This window comes from Cuculus canorus, chromosome 3 (genome assembly GCF_017976375.1).
Source record: "Cuculus canorus isolate bCucCan1 chromosome 3, bCucCan1.pri, whole genome shotgun sequence".
Classification (NCBI taxonomy): domain Eukaryota; kingdom Metazoa; phylum Chordata; class Aves; order Cuculiformes; family Cuculidae; genus Cuculus; species Cuculus canorus.
In genome coordinates this window covers 36,282,156-36,305,112 of record NC_071403.1, presented here as the reverse complement: position 1 = coordinate 36,305,112, position 22,957 = coordinate 36,282,156, and the positions used below count along the sequence as shown (strand labels likewise).

The 22,957-nt window shown below is 36.3% G+C and overlaps 1 protein-coding gene across 11 annotated transcripts in view; it reads left to right on the top strand.

The window, feature by feature from the left end:
• The window catches only part of FAM184A (family with sequence similarity 184 member A), a 76,040-nt gene that overhangs the window by 45,374 nt on the left and 7,709 nt on the right, over positions 1 to 22,957 (top strand). For 4 of the 11 annotated variants that reach the window (XM_054063019.1, XM_054063018.1, XM_054063010.1 and 1 more), the window contains 8 exons: positions 9,271 to 9,312; positions 12,887 to 13,099; positions 14,286 to 14,439; positions 14,868 to 14,995; positions 17,480 to 17,664; positions 18,167 to 18,313; positions 21,170 to 21,287; positions 21,992 to 22,096. In XM_054063019.1, the coding sequence (XP_053918994.1) occupies positions 9,271 to 9,312; positions 12,887 to 13,099; positions 14,286 to 14,439; positions 14,868 to 14,995; positions 17,480 to 17,664; positions 18,167 to 18,313; positions 21,170 to 21,287; positions 21,992 to 22,096 (1,092 nt within the window). The remainder of the gene's footprint in view (positions 1 to 9,270; positions 9,313 to 12,886; positions 13,100 to 14,285; positions 14,440 to 14,867; positions 14,996 to 17,479; positions 17,665 to 18,166; positions 18,314 to 21,169; positions 21,288 to 21,991; positions 22,097 to 22,957) is intronic. The other 7 variants (XM_054063021.1, XM_054063012.1, XM_054063013.1 and 4 more) reach the window with 6 other exon arrangements.

Below are 22,957 nucleotides of genomic sequence, written 5' to 3'. Positions count from 1 at the left end.
GAAATGAGATTTTTTAACATAATGCTTTTTAAACTAAATCAGTATCACACTCTTCACTAATATATGAAGATGCCTTAAAATAGATGAATGTGCTCTATATCTTAGTGAATAAAACTTTTTACAGTGTTTTTTAGAGGGAGTAGGAGGGTGTTGAGAGTTTCATCTCTTCAAGATTTTTTTGATTCTCTGTCTGCTCACCGATGGTATTGTAAATATTTACCAATGCTAATTGTTTGGACTTGGAGGTATCCCTTATATTTACAATAATAACACTGTACAAGTCACTGGGAAGTCAAAATATTCCTCATGTTCTGTCATGATTATTACAGCTATGTCTTCTCGTAAGTGATTTTGAACATTATTTTGAGACTTTTTTTATAAATACTGAGTTTTTTTAAATGCAACTTGTGTTTATAAACCCCAGTTTGTTAGATAATTCACAGAAAATACTTGTTTTGTACTTTTTCCAAACCATCAATGCTATGGAACTGGTTTTATTATCTGCAGTTTGAAAGAATGGCTGATAATGAGCAAATACATTTTAAAGTAAGAGAAACAGATTTTGGAACTTGTTAAATGACTACAACTTCAGAGTGTTACTGTGGGATGGCTTTTAATTTGCTGTCTAATTTGGGAAGTCTAATAACCTGCATTTGTTTATACAGCTTATACAGTTTATTTTGCTGACAAGGGCATTTAAGCTTGTAAAGTCTTAGGCTAATAAAAGCTGGAGGTTTTTAAAGTTCTTGGTTTGTTACTTTTTACAACGTGAATGTAACAAGACTTGGACTCATTTGATTTTAAGTTTCATTTACTGCCTTTACCCAGGCTTCATTTACTCTCTTTACTATTAGCTATAGATAGCACCTTCTCTAAAAGTACAATTTGAAAGGGATATGTTAGACCTTCTGTAGTTTTCATATACTTTTAAAATACTTTACTTATCTCTACCTTTTAAAAATATCATAGAAAATCTAACCTATAGATTCAGAATGGAAAATTAGTATGTTGCAAATGACCATTTTTTTAATGTATATGGAAGAAATTCTGGAATTGGAAAGCTAAGGAATCTAACTGAAATAGGGAGAGTTTTACTAGAGAATTTGTAGACATAAGAAATGGTCTGCTTATGCAAAATGGCTGGGTTTGTGGGTTTTTTTTTAACTTCATTCCTTTTACTGAACCAAAGAGCTGTGCCATTTCGGAACAGTATGTGTGTTTGGAGGATGAATAAGATGAATAAACTAATTTTCACTATTTTTATACAGCTGTTGCTTTTCTATATCAATGTTTGAGTTGGATAGGTATTTCATAAAGATCAAAAAGTTATTGCGAGCAGTAGGAAATGAAGCTTCTTCCTCTGTAAGAATCTACATTTAGTCCTGGAGGAGACAGAATTACAGACCATACCATTCAAGATGGGTAACTGAACTCTTAGAGAAATCGATCTGTAGCAAGTTCCCCATGATTGCAGTACACAAAGGGTAGCCTCTAAGAGTTATGCCCACCTGAACCATAGTTAGGTTGGAAGAGACCTCAGGAGGTCATCTAGTGCAACCTTCTGCTCAAATCAGTCAACACTGAATTTGAACCAAGTTGCTTAGGGCTTTGTCCAGTCAGGTCTTCAATAACCTCCAAGGATAAAGATTCCATAACCTCTCTGCATTATCTCTTGTAGAGAGTTTTTTCTTTATATTTAGACAGAATCTCCTCTGTTTCAGTTTATGATCATTGTGTCTCATTGTCCTGTTGTGCTCCACTGTGAATGAGGCTGGGTCCACTTTCTCTGTAAGTGCCTCATAGGTACTGGAAAGCTATTAAGTCCCACAAAACCTTCTCTTATTTAGACTGAACAAGCCTAGTTCCTTCAGCAGGATGTATGCTCCAGTTCCTGCCATCTTGGTAGTAGCTCTCCACTGAACACTTTCAAGTCTGTCCACATTTGTCTTGTACTATGGCAACCAAAGCTCACTGAACAGGAGGAGAAGGCAACATGTGTCGTTCAGGTGATGTGCAACAAGTGCCAAGGCAAAGGGATTGATCCCTTCCCTCAGATTACTGCTTATTGCTAAAGCCCAGTAGGCTGCGGGCATTCATTGCTGCCAGGCCACACTGCTGATTCTTGTTTAGCCTACAGTTAACTAGGTTATGTGAAGGAGATCTATAACCCAGTATGATCCAGTACAGGGGTTTAGTCTATCCCATGCGAAGGACTTCGAATTTTGTGAGGTTCTTATCAGCCCATAGCTATAACCTATAGCTTTGGATAGCAGACTTACCTTTCAATGTATTGTGTCCCCTTCACCGTGCTGTGCTCTATGTTCTTCTACTCCTGTTTTGGTGTCATCCAAAAACTCTGTGATGGTACTATCTGTCTCCTACATCCTATCACTAATAAGATATTAAAATGAATGTGTCCTGGAACAGAGGCCTTAGGAACTCCACTTGTAACAAGCTTTCAGATAGAGTGAACCATTAACTGCTACCCTTTCAGCCTGATAATGTGGCCAGTTCTCATCTATCTACTAGCCCTGCTATCCGAGTTGTGGTACAATCAGATACAAGGATGTTAAAATCTTGCTGAAGTTGAGGTCGCAAACATCTCCCCTCATCCACAGATGTAGTAAATTCATCATAGAAGAAAACAAAAGATAGCATTTTCATTATGGATTTGAGTGCAAGATTTTTTACATGTGTTTTGTAATGCAAAGATTGCTATATGTTTTGGTTATATTATGATGATACTCTGAGTGGAAAATGCATTGGACCCGCTTTGACACTACGGAAACTACTGCAATAAGCTTGGCTGTGCTTGACTATCTGTAAATGTGCAAGAAGGCTCTTTACCCAAGAGAATTCACAGTGTAGTTTAAATAAACTGAAGACAGTAACAAAAGTGAGATTCTTATGCTGTTAATGTATGTAAAAAGGTTAACAGCACTGGGAAGATTTCAAATTTCAGTCCATGAGAAATATATCTTTCATACCGGTCTCCTTTCAACTGCCCTGACTAGAATAGCCTGAGGTACTGCAGTAGGGGTATAAAATTGTGAATTTGTTACACCCAGACCCAGTCTTCATTAGTGGGAAGATGCATTTAAAATCCATTCGAAAGGCATGACACCTGTGTAAGAATTAGGAAGAAAAGAAAGCAGAGATCCAACTGCTTTTTCTGCAATTCAGATTTTTACACCTGACACATTGGTCTGGTCTGTACCAGCAGTACTATACAATAATTTATCAAAATAGTACAAGACCAGGGTCTCTGCTAAATAATTTGTAAACTCCTAATTGGCAGAAAATGCGATCTACATGTGCTCTCTATGTTGAGAAAGTGCCTACTGCTTTACCATTTAGTTGTGTAAATGCTGCTCAGAAAGGTTGAGTTCAGAAATAAAATGCATTTCAATATGGGTACGTAATTTTCTAATACGCATTCATGCATCTAGTGTAGCCCCTAACTTGAAGCATAGGAATAGTTGAGCAAAGTGTTGAAAACAAACAGGTTTAAATGAATGGAGAGAAGTGACACAGTATAGTTACTTAAACCATGGAAAAACACAACGCAGAGTGTGCCCATGTTGGAATAATGCTGACTGGTGCTGGAAAAACTGAAGGAAGAGACACAGATATATATGGCAACTGTTAAAAAAAAATCAATCAAAAAACTTACGCCCATGAAGTGCACTAAGCTGTTCTTTTTTTTTAAAAAAAATGTTACACTGATTTATAAATTTCCACCTTTGACTAGTTGTTGTGTATTTCATACGTGAGATTTAGCTCATGCATAAAGCAAAGGAATATTTTCACTTTTATACCAATAATGTTAAGTTCTTCATAGATTGCATGTAAAGTTTTTGTTATTGTAACAGTAAAACTTTGTTATGAGTGAAATAATTATCCTGAGAGAAAATGCTATTCAGGTGATTAAGTGCTTAAACACATTCTTGCCGGTTGCAAAGCATCACTTACCATCCACAGTTAAAATGTGGTTGCCGTGTTAACTAGATCAGTGTTTAGAGACCAAGTGTGTAGTTCTTATCTCCAATATGAGAAATGTCTCTAGAAGACGTAAAAAGAAAGTGCTTTTGCTTCTTTTCCTGTAAACTGTGCTAAGTACTCCTACATCAATCCATGGGAGAGTTTCTTAATGAAATATGTAGTGAATTCAGATGCGCTAGCTCTTTTCCATTTTTCTAGCTGTGTAATGGGCTTTTAATGCTTTTCTTAAAAACATTTTACTGCTGAGAAGGATTCAGCCATGGACGAAATAACACAAATTTATTTTTTTAAAGAATGAGCATGTTTCGCTTCTGCCTCTCCATGTTGTGCAACCTTCAGTTCCTTTCACTGAAATGTACAGGCTGAGACCTGTGATCTTCTTATCTATTTCTTCTTGTGATAAGTATTTCTTTCTGTAAACTGAATCAAGTATTCTGATTGTGTATGGGCTTTTGTGTATTTGAGCAAGTATTGGTTCTCCCATCTTCCTTACTTTGCAGTAAAACTTGTTCCAATAAAATAGATGTTTTTGTCAGCCTTTTTTTACAGGCTTATGTAGCTTCATGCGATTTTGTGACCAAGCATTAGTGTGGCATTCTTTCTAACTTTGTCAGCTTTTCGCACATGAATATACCATCTTCTGTAATAGAGATACTGGAAGCAGTGCAGTGAGAATGGACAGAAGTATACTACATACACTTTGGTAGCTGTTTGTTTTTCCTGCTGCAAAGTTTCCTGTTCAGACTTTGTTTCTACAATGTTGTATTCCGTTTTAAACTTATAAAAAAATATAAATATGTCAAAATGTAAATATTTCCTTCTGATGTAGACATAATTTAAATTGTAGTTTTTCAGACAATTTTTAACTCAATCTTAAAACCCTGGCCACTGAGTATACTCTTTTTCATGAAGTGGAGTGTTGTAGAAAGGTCACAGAGCTCCTGCGTGCATGTCTTGAGGCCCATTGACCAGTCTTCTACCAGAGGGCAGTTATTGCTTGGTCTGTATTTGCCAGTGTGGCGGTGCTTATCCCAGAGCTGATGTGCTTCCACGTTAGCAGAATTGGGAAATACTGCTTTCACCAGCACAAGGATTACTACTAGCCTGTTCCATGGCCTTGGGAAATCCTTGCTTTAGGAGATTTGCTGTCTAGTAGGTGCTGGAATTTTCCACAAAGAATAACCTGCATGTACCTTTGGTCAGTTTCCTGAAAGAAGGGAAATTAACTTTTGGCACAAAATCATTTTATTCTGCTGACTGTCACTTGATATTGTTCTGAACACGCTATGTAAGGGCTTGTCTGCCAGAAACAGAGGGAAAGTAAATTTCAAGTAGCCTCTCCATCCTAATTCTCTTTGTTCGTTCTTACGTTCAGTAATACTAGTAAGCCTACCATGACATCTAGTGGATGGTAAAGGGTTTTGGGCAAAATTTAAAAAGTACTTAAAATTATGAAATGCTCACATCTGAAAGAATAAAAACAAAAATCATACCAAGGAGGGAGCAAAGAATAGAGGGGACCAGGAATGCAGTTCAGGGTAAGGTTTTATGTCTCTTCTTTCATTTGTAGATTGTTGTTCTTCCAAATGGGCATCACTTCCTGCAGCTCTGGGAAACTTTTCAGAAGTGTCCACAGCTCTCAGTCCCTTCTTAAGGGGACTGTGCTGCAACTCCTGTGGGCCTCAGGGAGAATCAGGGGAGCTTTAGGAGTTTCTGCCTAGACCCAGTGTCCTTAAACATCCTGCCACGCACCACTGATTTAGAATAATCAGTTATCCTGTATTCTAAGTGGGAAACCTGTGCTTTAAGCAAGTGAAAGACTGTTGTACATGAACATGTGAACAATTGTGTAATCCAGAGTCACTGTGGCTCTCAGGGGGCCATCTATTAAGGATTCACCTTCATGACTGTCTGTGCTTCTCAGTAAAAACAGCCCCCCCTATTTTGTGCAGAGATGTGATCCTGAAGTTTGGTTGGTGCATTTCTTCTGTCCACATTGGTGATTATAGTTGTGGCTGAAGCTTGAACATGAGAACAAATGCATAAGATTCAGCTGTACTATTTCTTTTTCTGAGCTTTTTGTTATGGTGATCCCGTTCAAGCCCATACTGCGCTCTTTTTGTTATTTAACTGTTTGAAAGATTCTGAATCTAATAGAGGAAATTCATTAAAGACTGTTTACAATTAAGAGACACTCAGCAATAAAGATAAATAAAAGCAACAGCACGAATTGGAGTTTTCAAAATATTTTCAGTGGGATATGATGGGAATATTAACTAATGTTAGCTTTGTTGCTGTTAAAGAATAAATGTGTTACTGAACTTCTTTTTCATCTCTGTTTTAATTTCTTCTTCATTTATTTTTTTTCTCTCATGGTGCTACATTTAATTAAATTTAAAAATACATCTAGGCTGATGTTTGAAATTATGGTCCATATCCAAAAAAATTCATCTCTGTGATCATAAACTTTTAACTGGAATTTAGTATTACCAGATTTTGTTTGGCAGTGTTTGAGTTAATAAATCTGAAGGAGACTAAAAGACTTTTTAATTCTACCTGTCAGTGGATGAAAAGAACATTAAATTCGTAGTACAGTATGTAATTAATGATGCATGAGTCAGAAAACAGTTTAATTTGATATTTGGAGTTAAGATTACACTTCCAAAACTGGTAAATAGAAATCGAAGCCAAATCCAACAGTGATATCAGTCCCCAAATAAAATTTTAATTCTATAACTTTATATGTTTTCCCCTTAAATATAAGATAAAGTCTGGCCAGAATCTAGTTTTAAAACATTACCCTAAGCCCCTTTGCTCCAGAATGTCGTCGCTTAAGTAGCATTTGTATAGGCTCAAAATCAGTGTAGACTATGGACCCTGAGGGGAGCATGAGACGTGGGGCAAAATTTGTGTGAGATTCAGCACGTGAATAAAATTCTAGATTAAAGGCATTTCTTGACAGATACCTTGGTGCTCCAGGAAGGACTAGTCAAGATGCAGTTATCAGGACACTCAAATGATCCCCTTTTCCCTCTGACCATTGAATTTACAGTCTGACAGATTAAAAGCCTATAATCCAGACTATCCAAAAATATGTCCAAATACCTAGGAGTTTTGCCTGGCTGTTCGATAGACTCCTGCAACTGGAAAAGAGAGAAGCTCCATATTTTTAAAGCAACAAGATAAGCAATCCAGCTTGTGACAGACTGGGCACAGCACCTTCGTACAGGGTTGCGACAAAAACTTGAGGAAATCAGGACCGAGAGACCCCAGAGACAGTCATGCATTTCAGAATGCCTTGTGTATGCCTTATTTTCCTCAACTGAAAAATGTTGGGTTTTGAGAGAAGGAGAAGGAGCTCTAAACATAGCATTTTCTTACCAGCCAGAGAGGGCAAACTTTGGTGCAGCTCTTTCATTCCTAGCATGTCACAAGCCTCAAGCCAAGTACAAAATGTTGTAGTAGGAAACAGCTGCTTTCCAAATCTCTGGAGAGTCATCTGTCACGTAAGCACGAGGCAGCCAGAGACAGTGCATCTGCTGACAAATCAGTCTTTCTCTTCAAACCAAAGAAATATCTCGAGGGAGAGTTCTGGGGTTGTTGTTGTTGTTAGCTGAATAAAATAGACTCGTGCCAAAGGTCCATTCAGCTTCTTCAGTAAGCATCTTGGAAACTCATTTCTTTGGCTAAAATCTGATGAATGCATATAGATTTTTTTTTTCTTCAAAAAGGTTAGCAGCATCTATTGGAGGTCATTCTTAAAATGAGGCAAAGACTGTGTAGCAATCTAGATCTGCTTGGATACAACAGATAAGTTTGGATCTTTCCCACTAAGGGTCTTTGGTATTACACAGGAATTTCTGTTGCCATCAGTATTTTGAAAACTGAGTAAACTGTATACCAAAGTCAGATCTTGACCTGATTTGACATTGAAGTGTCAATGAGAGAAAGTGTTACATAACTGATCTTTGGGTGACTTGAAGACTGATGCTAAGCTTATGTGTCAAGCCTCTGTAACCTGGTTGAAAGTAATTTTTAGTCGAGAGAAACAATGAATTGAGAGGACTTCCATGCATCCAATAAGTTAATGTCCTGCAGGAAACGGTGCCACTGAATGAAGATGCCAGTAGTGCAGTAAAATTCTTCCTTGAGTAAAACGACACTGTTTGATAACTAAGCATGCCCCTGTGAGACTCATGATGGCAACAGTTACAGTTTTAATAAGATGTATTGGATATTGCATATTAATGTATTTTTATGTTGTACCTTTCTTGTAGATTCAGGAAAATGAATAATCATTTCTTCTTTTTGTATTTTGACAAAGTATTATCTAAAAGTTTCCAACTACAGGCTTCCAAGCTGGTGTCAGAATACCTGCTGACTCCTGGAGAAAGCCATCCTCTTGACTGACCTGTGCCAAGAGGGGAAATTGGTCCTAGTGGATTCGAAATTGCTCTCACGTCATTTCTAATGACACCGTTATTGTGTGTGTGTGCACCTATCTACACCATTCACATATATATAATAACACAGGCATTTATATATATATATATGAATGATACATATGACTTGTATGATCAGTAAAATTTCTTGTGGAACATTTACTTGGCAACATGTTTTTATTTTTTGCTTTTCGTTAGCAATTAACACTATTATCAGTAGTGTATTAAGTAATTTTTTGGTGGAGACTTTCAGGAAGAGTCTTTTATGTCCCCATCCCATTTTGAATTTAAGAAAAAGAAAAGTATTTTAACATATGTATGTCTTCATTACAGACTAAATTAATTTTCTGTCCTTTAGCAGTGAAATTTGATCTTTATGTCTTTAATATGCTTGTGATATTTCAGAGACACAGCTGACTGTTGAGTCTTTATGCAACATCTTTCCTAATAGTAATGCAAATTGGTGTACTTAATGATTTCTTTCCAAAATTATTTGCCATAAAGGAGAAAAGAAAACAGTTGGATAATTTCTAAAGTGTTCAGCTGCTTTATATATGAGTATACAGTAACATTATTTGAAGAGATAATGCTGTCCTGTATGTTCATAACATAACACAGGAAAATGCATAACTCATTTCTGTGTTAGTTTATGTACTAAATCAAAGCAACATATTCTTGGTTTTTTTCCAGATAGTTTTCAACTCATTTTTCCCTGATCAAATTATAATTAATGTTCTGTGTTTTACTCTCCCTTCCTTATCCCTTTTTCTTTTACTTAGTTGATTTCTGAATGTTTCCCTTTATTCCTGTGATCTTTTCTTCATAGCGGCACTGTCTTGGTGAAGCTTTGCATAAATCTATCAGCAATGTAAGTGATTTGCACTTACAGATTGTGAACAGGGCATGTGCGCACTAATAAATCTGCATATCCTGTAATACTGCTTTGGAGCTTTAGCCTATGAAGTAGAATACATGGTAATATTTGAGAGGAGAATGTTTGCCGCTGGTTATCTAAAGCTTGTGTTCTGCATCCATTCATCTGTGTAAATGTATATATCACTGGACATCAAACACTGCATACATGGTCATAATATAAGCAACATTTTTATGTGATTGTTAAAGCAAGCAAGCTTGTGAGCAGTGCAAATGTGTATTGCAGAGCTTTCTACAAAGCATGAGGTTGATGCTGTATTATAATTTGCAGTTTTGCAATGCAAGTCATAATTGAAGCCAAAATATTCTTTCTTTCCATTTTTTTTTTTTAAATCCTTACCAATATTTTTAATGTGCTTAAAACCTTGGACAAAAGTATTGAAAGATCGGAGAATAGTGTTTAGAGCTGTTTTCTTTTGAATTCTCAAAACAGGAGTACATAGAAGGAATGCTCCAAAGGCATGGAAAGGGAGACACTAAAGGATGTCAGTATATGGAATGAATAACAAAAATAATGTTTAAAATTATGTAGTCTTCCAAATAGCTGTCAGATGTTTAATATTCACTGTACTTTTGACAACAACAACAAAGTATTAGGATAGATTAATCTGACTTGGGTATTAGGGTAGACTAATCTGACTTGGCTGTTAGACTCATTTAATCCTCATTGTCTTTTATTTTCTCTATGGTCTGTTGATGAAAATAGGCTTCTCCAGACATAAACTCATTTCAGGCAGTGGTTTTGCAGTCACTTTAATCCAGTAGAGGAATGAAATACGCTTTGAGAAGGTACTTCGATCTCTTCTAAGGTGGCTCCAGATGTCAGACTCCTCTTGGTCGTTTCAGTTAAAATGTTTCCTGCATTTCAAAGAAAGAAATTAAAAGAATTTTTTTTTTCCCTTGGCCCATGCTAAAAATATAGATGACATACTGATAGTTATCAGAATTGGGATAATAATTCTAAATAAAATAAATAAATAAAGTAAAAATTCAGTGAAGATAGCATGGTGGACTCCATAAAAGGAGTTTTAGAGTATGCTGATTAAACCTGAGGTTATGCAAGACTGAGCAGGAGTTCCCCTAGTGTCGTACCTCCTAGTAGCTGTGGTGTACTGGACAGGGCAAAGGTGAGAAACCTGGGGGACAGAAACACTGTGAAAGGGACAAGTTAGAGTGGACAGACCGTCTTTCCTGGATCTCACTATTTTGCCACAGGCTCTCAGAGGAGGAGAAAGAGGATCTGAGTGCAAATTGTGGGATTTCCTTCATACAAGATTTTTAAGCAGTGATTTATGTATGGAGTTCTCATCTAGTGCAAGTAGTTTGACTGAATAATCTCTTAAGACTATCCTAACTGCTCATTCCTATGATATTAATACTAAAAATGGAGTTAGGAAGAAGAAAGAGCAAAAGAGGAGAGAGGAGGGGGAAAGATACTGGAGTATGGGGTGGATGGAACATAAGGAATAGAGGGGCCAAAGTCAACTCACAGTATAATTTCTTGAAAAAAAATAGGAGTAAAGGGGCAAAAGTAGAAGTATGATGACAGATATGACATAGCTTTCATACAAGGGGTCACTCATTAAGCCAAAACTATTTAGTCTGGAAAAGATTGTAAGAAGGAAAATGATGGAGATCTAAAGAAACACTCACAGAACAAAGTAAATTAAAAAGGAACTTATTTTGATTCCTTACCATCACACAGCCATTTCCATTGGCACATCTATTAAAGATCTGGAACTTGCCACAGGGTATTGTGGATACTAAAAGCTTATATAAATTCAGGTAGTGTACTTAATGGATCTTTCTTCCATGAATTTGCCAAAACATCACGTCTTCTATTTGAAGAAGGATTGCTGGGTGCTTGTGGGCTTTGGAGTCAAGATCCCTGCATATATGTCTTGACCTCATATTTTTCCCTGGGTGACCCAAGTTTTGCTGTTCTGGAGGCAGAACAGGAAATTAGACAAACCTTTGGTCTGACGTACAATTTGTATGTGGTGTTTATACTTAATGTACTCAGTAAAAGGTTTTATATGTATAGTTCACATTACAGGGTGTAGTATAGGCCCCCACTATACTCCTTCAGTTGTGGCTAATCTTCAAACATATCTGGAATAAAATATTGTTCATACAGTATCTGTAGAAGACAGAGTATATATACCCAGACACAAAGACCTGATGAATTTGAAATGCAATGAGCTGTGGTCATTTCATTCAAATTAATTTGCTTGTTTTCTTTTAGTGCTGATTTTACTTTAAATGTAGCTTTTCTTTTCTTTCAAATCTGCTTTAGCTGTGTCCTTTTGGAAAAAAAACACATGCCCAACAATAATGTTCATGCTGCAAGTTGTCCTTGGTATGCTGCTATTAATTATTTGTTAAGTGGTGGGTTTTAGTGTTCCTTAAATCAATAAATCGATGTGCAATGTCATTAATTTATCATAATTAATTTTAAGATATGCTGAATCAAATGACACTATCAGACTTTCATTTATAATTCAATTTTATGTAATGCTCTGAGGCTTGAAAAATATCCTTACTCAATCAGATTCTTTGTCACAAGACAGTTTTATTTTTCCTTCCCGTGAGTCACTGCAGTGAAATATTTTTTTTGTTAAATCTTATTTCCAGAGTTGGAGGACATATCTCTCTTGTTTGGCTCTAAAGAGAATACAGGTTTAGTATTTTCATCTGAAAAGATGCTATCTGATGTAAAGAACAATATATAGCATTAGTATAAAAAGAAAATGGAACTTTTTATCCATATAAAAACATATAAACAAGGAGAACAGTGTAATCTAATGTAATAAAATATCTGTTGGGTGAAAAGCATCATTTGTAAAATCAGCTGTTTCTAAGAAAACGAACATTTGTGATTCAAATTGCTTAGATCTTAAACACCAGCAGAAAAATCACTCTCATAGTATTCCCGAGGTAACAAAAAAAAAAAAAAAAGGCAGGGGAGGGAATTTATAACATTTTATTTGTGATGTTGAGTGGTATTCTACCATTTCATTTTAAGTGAGAAAACTGCCAGTGAGATAGTTCCGTATCATATCACAAGATACAAAACTCTGTATATTCTAGATGTCACAGGGTATCCTCCCCTATCAACTGCAGGATTTTCCTTACAGAATCCTCTGTAGAACAGTTTATTTTAACAACTGAGTGTTTGATTTCAGACCATGATAGTGTCATTTCTATTGATATTTATACAAAAAACCAAGTAAATTTTGATAATTCAGCCATGAAAAATTGTGTTATAGGTAGTGATGCAGTATGAACTGACAGATGTGGTAACTCTTACAAAACTACTTAAATGTAGTTGTTGTATCTCTGAGACATAATATTAACAACAAATTTAGTAGATGGATGACATTGCTTGTCTCTCTTTTACTTAACGTTCTAGTTTTAGAATTTCAAGCATTTTCTTCTTTTGAACTTTTTTGCAGAATTGCTGTTAGTGTTAATGACTAATGGATCTTTGCTGCTCTGTTGTGGGTTAGATCTCCTTACTGAAGCAGAATCTGGAGATGCAGCTTTCCCAGTCACAGAGCTCTCTGCAACAGCTACAAGCCCAGTTCAGTCAGGAGCGACAGAGGCTTACTCAGGAGATCCAGGAATTGGAAGAGGAGCATCAGCAAAGGCATAAGTCCCTTCAGGAAGCCCATATCCTTGCCTTTCAAAACATGGAAGAAACAAAAGAACAAGAACAAAAGGCACGTTCGCATGGATATTCCAAATTATGTAAAGAATGTTGCCATTTTTGCAATTAATGTGCACAGTTGGAATCAGTAAAGTATGTCCATAACAACTAAATATCCTTTTCAGCTGGTGGATTATAGTAACATTTTTATCCAGTTAAATCTGGTGAAGACATATTGAAAATAATCTCTAATAATGACATTGTTTTATGTCTTGCTTTATACTCTACCAGTATCTGCATATATATAGATATAAGTGCATGTATACATATATCTAAAAATATTATCTAAGCACACATTTCTTTACAATAGTTTGACGCTGTTACCCGTAACAATATATTCTGATTTTGATTTGGAATAGGTTTCTCTGTATTTTCCATTATAGTTACCTATTTTTGCATACATTGTTTGATATTTCTTGTCAATTTACTCCTTTTGTAACGTATTTCCTATTTTTATTCTGTTAAAAATTCTCTAAGCTATGTTTGGCAACTTGCAAGATAATTTTCATGTCCAAAACAATGTCACATCCAACATATTTCTTTAAAAGCTTGACTAAACCAGCTTTAAAATTAAAATTTTGGTAGTGCATGGTACTTAATAGGGTGTGTGCCTTAAGTTTTTTTTAAGTTCAGATTTAAAGCATATTTTTGCAATCAATTTTCACATTGTCCCCACCTAATGTACTTTGGTTCACGTGACAGACTGATCTTGGAGCACACAAGGTGGATTCCTTTTAGAATCATAGCGTCATAGAATCACCAGTTTTGTTCAAAAGGAAACTAAAAGATGCACACCAGGAACATTACGCTTCATACACTTTAAGAGGGAGTAATCATGGGTGTCAATGGGGAGCAAAAATCCCCAAAGCGTGCATGCCAGACCCGTCTGTGGATCTGCACCTCATACCATTGCTTGGTATTGCAAATATAACTATAGATTGTTCTTTTATCTTTTCGAACTGTGAGCAGAACAGGGCTTCATTTGCACAGGTAATCTTGGCAACCATCAACCAGTGAAGAGAAAAAGTATAGCAGTAGAATAACCTACGGAGAGAAGAAAGTATGAGCAATATTAGTGCATTTTTAGTAATTTCTAGAGTATCCAGTGCCTGCTTTTTGTTGCTAGTGGTTTGTTGTTTAATGTTTTATAAATTCCCTTAACTGGTATAGAATAAATTTTGTTAATTTGCATTTCGCAGGAATTAGAAGAACGTTTACAACAGAAGCACTCAGAAGAACTTCATGCACTGAAAGAAACACATAAACAAGCTATGGAAGGTTTCAAATTGGAGATGGAACAGGAACTTCAGACTCTACGATTTGAACTGGAGGATGAAGGAAAAGCTATGTTAGGTACAATATTTTCGAATTTGCAAGTGGGTCCAAGAACATTATTTCTACTCATACAAATGTATATGCACATGTATGTGTGTATGTGTGTATGTGTGTGTGTGTCTTATAACGCTGTAGCGTATCTCAGTCATTCAAGGTTGACTTATTTGTTCCTGTTGACATCAGTACAAGCTTTAACAGGTAAGCCCAAACTGTTCACTTTTAAGAACTCTTACCCTTAATGTTTTTTTCTGGGAAAAGAGTAATCAACTACATTTCATGATGGGAATATGTCAGAAAGTAACAGGAACAGAACAAGAGGGCAGTTGCTTAGCTGTTGTTACCAGTGTGTGTTAGGTCAGCAACAATACTTGACAGAGGTGGACTGTTATTGTTAATTAATGTAAACATTTGCAAAATAAGCTTTTCTTCTTCTTCATGGTAACTAGCTTCCTTGCGCTCTGAGCTAAATCATCAACATGCAGCAGCAATTGACCAGCTAAGGCACAATCATCAACAAGAACTGGTAGCTGCCAAAATGGAGCTTGAAAGAAGCATAGAACTCGGCAGGCGACAGGTAGGCAGCACTGCACGCGACTGACTGTAAAATTGCTTTAGCAATATTCATTTTCTCTTAGCTGGAGGCAAGAACTGTTGTGAACAAACAACAAATGTAATCCTTCTAAGTCAGTCAGCACCAGCAGATAATGCATCCCTTCCCGTTTACCTAAACTTACTTGCTCAGTTTTTATTTCTGTCAGGAAACTTCATTCAAAGCTGAGTAACAGTTCCTGTATCAGACAGTTTCCTCTCAGAGTTGTGCAGCTGTCTGGGAGCACACAGGCTTGCCCTGGGGTCTAGGACAATTCTCCACGGGCAACTGTCCACAAGCCAGCTGTCGTGTGGGACACCTCTACATGGCCAACTCTACGTGGGAGCACCTAGCTGCAAGCGGTCTGGTGGATGCTGCCAGTCCTCGCCCCACAGCACACACCGAGCTCCATAAAGCTCTTAAACATCCATGGAAGCTCTTGCCAGGCGCTCAGCACTCCCTGGATAGCACCGTCCCTTCGAAGAGTCAACCAGGTATAGGTGTCCCATGGAGAGTTGGTCACGGAGAGTTGTTCTTTTCTGCTTGCTGTGGGAGGAAAGTGCCAGTTCTTGCAAAATTCTACTCATTCCCAGTTGCTAGCAGGAATTAAAAGGGAAAATGCTGTTTCTTTGCCAAGCCTAAGTGATATGACTAAGAAGTGGTTGCTTAAAATCAAATCATTGCTTTAAACTTAAGAGATAGCTTAGTAAGTTCTTTTTTTCAGGAGCCAAATTGGAAAAGATAAATTAGCATCTAAAGAAAGCAGAGAAGACATAACAGCTTGCAACTGTTTCATAAAAAACCTCACACAAACCCCCAAATCCCAAAGCCAGTATGGACTACGTTTGCTTTGAGCAGAATTTTTCACTTTATACATGATCATTTTTTCCAGTAGTAACTAAAAAAATAGAAGTGTGATGTCTATGGAAAGAAAGACAGACGCTTGGAAATAACAGGACCAGAAAAGTACTTTTTTATTTGCCTATATAACAGACAGATTTTCAGGACTGATTTACTGATAGTTCAGCACCAAGTAGGTGGAGTGGTTTTAGAAATATATTAACAGAGGGCACAGGTATTGCTGGATAAGCCTTTACCCAAAACCAGTCAGTCAAAGAGGAGCCTTTCTTTTTCTCTTCCATGCTGGTTTAAAAGTGTGAGCACTAGAGGTGAAAATGTGGTGCTGCCAGCATTGAACAAAACCATGCAGGATTTAGAAGGATATAGTTGTTCAAGCCTAAAGTGAGACACCTAAAGATGTCAGAAAAAAAAGTTCAAAGTACAAGAGCAAGTGCAATCCAACCAAATGCCATGAACCTTTGGCCTCATGAGAATGACCTGCTAAGCACAAGCTTTAGTTTTACTAAGGAAAAAGCAACTGATTGTGTTTTCTGTGTTAGAATGATCAGTCCTCAGGGTCAGATTTGAACTGGATGCAAAGAGGTCTGAGCAGGACAATTATGTAAGCTAGTTTTTGAAATATTTCAATATATGGATATAAATTTTCCACTGCTTTTTCTTATAACTTTAATGTAGTCTTTTTATAGGAAAGTAGAGAGTTCTTTTTAAAGGTCATTTCTTAAAGATGTCCTAGAAAATTTGTGCATTAGAATATATTTGTATTACCTGCATGCACGAGGGCACAAACCACAATTATATGTAAAACTACTTCGAAATATCTGCTGATTTCCTGTCTGTGCATACTATTTGGTTATTAATTATTGTGAAACTGTAAGTAGTGGAATAGATAGAAATGAAAAACTCAAAAAAAGGCTGATTTTTAAAATGTTTTTTTTTCTAAACTGAGGACAATCATTATCAAAACCATTGGGATGGGTTCCAGGTGATTTTTCCAGATGTTAACTTCATTGGAATTTCTTATGCAAAAACAATGACTTCTATGGATTTATTGGACAGAATATAAATATTATATAAACTATTTAGCATGTATTCTGCTGTGAGTTATTTATGACTCATACATAGCTAAGATGGGAGACTTGTGAATCATAGTGTTCAGCAGTGCAGAGCATACACCCTGAGCTATTTCATTCCATTGTACGGGTATGGAAAGGGAAAAACACTTTCTCTGTATTGTATGTTGAAGAGGTAGAAAATGCCTAATGCCCAGTCCTCTGCTTCCGAGAAGTATTTGGTTTTGCTGTATGTGTGGGTAAAAGGAAAATGTGATGAGCTACACAAACTTCAACAGGCAATGACAATGAGAGGCTTTAAATTTTCTTGCAAATGGAAATTGTTTGTTACATAACTTTTATTTCTTCTTTATTTGTACTTGTACCCCTTAAAAAGCACTTCAGTTTTAAATATAACTTGTGTCAGCATGAAAAACTGAAAAAAAAGTTCTGTTGACTGAAAAATTCTGCTGAGTTCTTATCTTCCAAAAGCAAGTAGTGTGCTTCTGAGAGACAAGTCTGTTTAAAATATTTTTTGCTGCGGCTACTTACATCATAGGAGAAAGAATTTTTATGCCGAATATCAGATCTACAAGATGAACTGAGACACCGAGACCATCATATAGCTGAACTGGACAAAGAGATTCTGCATCTTCATGAAAACATAAGTGCATTGACCAAGGAATTAGAGTTTAAAGGGAAAGAAGTTCTTAGAATACGCAGCGAATCCAACCAACAGATCAGGTATGAATTTTTCCACTCTAAAACTCAAATGTGTATGATTTCATGTATTATTTTACTTAAGAAATTTTACCATTGGCATCTTTTAGTTTATCCTCTTAATCAAGTGATGCTATGTATCATTTAGTCTTCTTCAGAAAAAGCTATGCCTATTACTAGTAAAGTTAGTGAATACTACCATACAGTTAAGCTGCATTTCAGCGATACATTTTGGCGTATTCTAGCAACAGGCTGCTTGAAGCGTTGGCTTCTGGCTTTCTTTGCCTTTTTTTTTAATTCATTATACTTGTTTATTTAAAAAAAAAAGCATTAAAGGAGATGCATTTTCTATGAAATAAGCTAGAAGATTGGAAGACAGTAAGTATTGGGTTTTTATGAATCAGTAAATCCTTCTGTGTTATCTGATATTATGTAAAAGCCATAAGAAGCATGGCAGAAAATCATGATGAACAAATGAGTCTGATTTTAGAATAACTCTTTTTTTAACAAAAAATAAATTAAACAGGATGCATGAGCAAGATTTAAGCAAGAAACTTGAGAAAGAGCTGGATGTCTTGACAGCAGATCACATCAGAGAGAAACAAAGCATGCTGGCAGATTTTAATAAGACCCAAGAGCTGCTCAAGGAAATTAATTCAGCTTTACAAATTTCGTAAGTTTTGTTGCATTAAAAAAGTTTGTATGTAGCTGCGTTTGAGTGAATAGTTTATTCTGGTTTCCCTAAGTTGCTGAAGATACTGCAGATGTGCAAAGGTGCAGTAACCTCAAATATGGGGCCTAATCGTGCGTTCCGTAGACAACACAGTTCTACAAGGTTTAGAGAAATTTAGTGAGAGAAAATGTTAGAGATTTGAAGCCAAAAAAATTCAAGTAAGAAAGGTATTAAGTCCGTACAGTTCTTAGAAAATTGGAGAAAACATAGCAGGGTTTTTTTGTCAAACACTAAATACACCTCTTTTTGAGAATAAAAAAGTTTTTTCAAGTTTATAAACAGTACAATATTAGCTATTTAGGTGTCTGATTGTAGCATGAATGATGCAAACATTTTCAGGCTTGGTAACATAAGGAAAATTAGTGTCTGAAATGGACTGTATGAGCTTAACAGTAACAGAATACCTAGAGTGCCTCTGAGTCAAAATGCCACCTGGGGTTAGACCAGCCAGATCTGGGCAGAAGTAGTATAGTAGTGTGTCATCTAGCCTGTGTTTTCCTGTCTTCCACATCCTTCATTGTTCATCTTAGTCTGTGATGTAACACATTTGGTCAGAGTTTCTGGCTGAGGTTTCATAGTGCATAAGAGGCTTCCTGAGACAAAGCTGTCACTGAGGGATATGTATTTGCAGCACAAAAAGATTTATGGCAGAGAAAATTCTTAGTTCTAAGTATATGGTTTTAGGAATATCAATTTAAAATGGACAATATAGCCCAAACGCATCTAATTCTGTCTTAATAATGAGCATTGAGAAGTTATCTACAAGTAAGATAGGTATAAAATTCTAGTTCTTAATCTCTTGTAATCATCCACATGCCCACTTTTGTACCCTGATAAATGAGGCAACTTGTCATTTAGTAAGGTAGGTGTAAATTACCTCCTGTTTATTGCATTTATCTTGTATGAGAAGTGTGCTGATGAGCAGCCACCAGAACTAGGTTTTGGAACTGTTTCCCCATTAAGTTGTTTGGTTTTCAGTTTTCTGAAATTTTCTGAATTTAGTTGGTTCCCTGCTCCTGGTTGTTGCTCAGCTTAGAGCTGCCAGGAAGCAGCCACTGACCTAGCGACAGCAAACTTTATCCAGTGTGCTCTGACCTGGCTTTCAGTGTGTTCTCTCTACTTACACCAAAGCAAGGAGTCATCAAAAGAGGGAACTATGGAAAAAACCCAACCAACTAAACAAAAAAAAAAAAAAGCAGAGAAGTTTTATGCAGCTATTTCTTAAGTAGCTGATTCCAGGTTTGGCCTCACCTAAAGTATGGCCTTTATGAAATGGAGAACCTGCTTTACAGTAATTGAGAGTGGGGATCATTAATTAGACTCTCCAAATGGAGTCTTTAAATTGCACATTGTGTCTTTGAAACAGAAACAACCCAGTTCTCTAAAATATCTGAAAATAAAGTGGCAGCTGCGCATAACTGTGTTCTGAACTCTGGGGATCTGGATACAGTAGCTTAACTCAGCATAAAATCTATAGACAAAAATTAAGTCAGCTGAGTATATTTCTGCTCTGCTGAGTCAGATGCCTTTTCTACAAATAAAAACAGTCCTGTTGTTCACATTTGTAAAGTTTTATGTAAATATATTAGATAATCTCCTCGGATTATGTACAAGTTATTTGAAGGTCATAAATATAATTTAATGTGAGATGTTTTTTCAGACGCAACTCAAAAGTAAAGATCACATCATTGGTGTTTCTGACGGGAAAATATTTATCTAAAGTGAGAAATTATGCTGACTTCCAGGTGTCTTGTGGAATTAAGTTTGAGCTGATTAAACCACCTTAAATTAATAGATTTTTCTCAGGGTTTCTTTGGGATTTTTTGTTTTCATTAAGCTTGCTAAATTTCCTGAGTCTGTTCTGAAACTTGGATCTCTAATCCATGTGAGGGCTGAATATATGAGACAAATATTTTAGTAGTTTCCTTTGGAACGATGCTTAGCATCGTGAAGATGAAACAAGGATATTTATGCAGTTACCTGTACAATTCCTTTCTCAGTTAGCTTATTTCACTTCTCTCCTTTAATGCTTTCCCACAAGGCATTTCAAATTCCCTCCCATTTTTTTCAAGTGTTTATCAATTGTACATTTCTCTTAACCCAGATATCCTAATATCCAAGTGTTATTGCTTTTCTCTTGCAGCTCATTCCTTTATTTCATCTCTAATGGTACTAAGTTGCTTTTGTGGAGAGGAATTAGTTACGTATTAGTCTTCACTGTTCTTGGATATCTTTGCCCCAGTATGTTCCACATGAACTGAGGAGGATGGCGCCAGCCTTGTCTGTCTGTCCAGTTTCTTCAGTATCACAAGCATGTGTCTTTATTCAGAGTAGTCAACTATAAAAAGAAAAATGATACTGTCTGAATTGCCAGCTTTTAAAATTTATGTTAATATTAAATACATGCAATGCAGTCCCTGTGTTTTACATAAGAATTAATCTTAGCTATGTCTTCTGTAGTTCTTCTGTCCATATTTGAATGCCTTATTTTCAGTCTGACTTCCAAGAGGCCTTTTTTCAAACACTTAATTCTGCATGCACAAGAAGGATGTTATGTTGTTTAGAATTTTTCCCAGATTATTAGTTACTGAATCAAAGGTTATGGTTATTGTTGATTTTTTTTTAAAACTAGCTAAAGCTGAATGATAACATAGAAATTAATTTACCTTAAGGTGGTAAGAAAGTAATCTTCTGGTTTTCATCCCCAAGCCCTTTTGTATTAATTAAAGATGTGACTGTTCACTCATCGTTTAACACCGGATCAGGCTAAAAGGGGTATTCTTCTTTCCTATAAAGTTTAGAAGAAATGGAAGAAAAATATAAAAACAGAGAATCAAGACCAGAAGACTTGCAGCTTATCTCAGAACTGAAAGACCTAATTGCAGAGCGGGACCAACTCATAAAGAAATTGATTGTAAGATTTTTATGCTCTCTTGGCTTAATATCTTGACAAATACAAAAGTGAATCTAATTCAGAGTGTTTGAAATCTATTTAAAGAACCAATCCTGCTAGCATTATATGTTATTCATATTCTTTATCACACTATTCCTGTGGTTACAGTGACTCATAACAATAAAACTGATCAGATACAGAGAGTTTTGCACAATCGGGCATAATACATTAATACAAAAAATATTTCAGTATGGCCTTGATCAGGTGTCTCCAATTTCCAATCCTGGAACAAGCCAGCCATGTCAGCCATATAAGAAATACTCTCTTTTCTGAGGTGTTCAAGATCAATTTCTGATCCACTGACCTTCCCAAATTCAGAGTACAACACACTGACTCAGATTAGTCTGATTAGATCCTGACTCAGAAGCAAGAAGGAAGAGGGAAATTCAAAGCAATTAGAGACCAGAAGTTAGTTATACCAAGGCTTTCCCAGTGCATTATCCATTAGGCTATGCATAAAACTGCAACTGAATTGCAGAAACAGAAATCATTTAGTATTTACATAGAATAATACAGAAAAACTACTAAATATTAAATGCAATTTTTTGAATTGCTACTTTCTTTTAAAACATAAACATAAATTTATTTGAGATTTTATAGGCAGATTTGGCCACTAACTGATTGGAAATGCATAAAAAGAAGTTTCTATTTGTTCTTCTTTTTAGGAGGACAAAAAGTTCTATCAGCTGGAGCTAGTTAACAGGGAGACTAACTACAACAAAATGTTTAATGCAAGCCCTAATGTTGGTGTTATTAATCCATTGGTGAAGGTATGTTCCATGGACTTCATTGCTAAAGTGAAGAAAAAGAAATCTAAACTTAGGATTTAGTGAAAAGAAGAAATTTGTGTGTGTGTGTGTGCGCGCCTGCATGTATCACTTAAAGGACATGTTCAAAATAAGGAACATAGTTTTCCATTTGTCTCTACTTATTTTTGTGTGAGTTTGTTTCTTTTCTGTTGTCATGAGATCCACTGATATTGTTGCCCTAGTTTGCTAGACATATATGACAAAACAGAGATCTTTCTCACAAAACAGCAAAATTGAACCAGAAAAGTGACAGAAAGGCAACAGAGGGCAGGACTGTAGCGTATAATAGAGAACGGTGACACCCATAACCAGTTTTAGTTCCATAATTTTTCTTGGTTATTCTGGAAAGTGCAAGGGCAATTTCATTTTTTAGGTGGTGCTGATAGTGGTAGACCATGAGTTAGGCAGGGAGAGGGGACTCTAAACAAAGGGAATAAGGGTAAGAAAAAGGGGAAAGGGGAGAGTAAGGCATGGAATGAGGTGGAATGGAGAAAGACAGAGTGATACTGGAGAACTGCAGTGACAAACCAGGTACGGATTGTGGGAGCAGCAGGAGACAGAAGCCAGCCTTCTCAGTTACTGTCACCACCTATACGAGTGAAAACACTTCAGTAGCAAACTTTTCCAGTTCTCTCCATCCTGCTGAAAGCTACTGCACAAGCAGACACGGTAGCATTTCTGTCAGTTTAGAAGCCAGCAGCATTCTTTCGTGAGGAGTACCTTAATTCTATTTCTTTTCACCACTTCAGGAGTAAGAATGAGTCCTTTGACATTTCCTTCCTCCTTGTGATAACTCGTAGGTTATTTCACCTGCATGGAAAA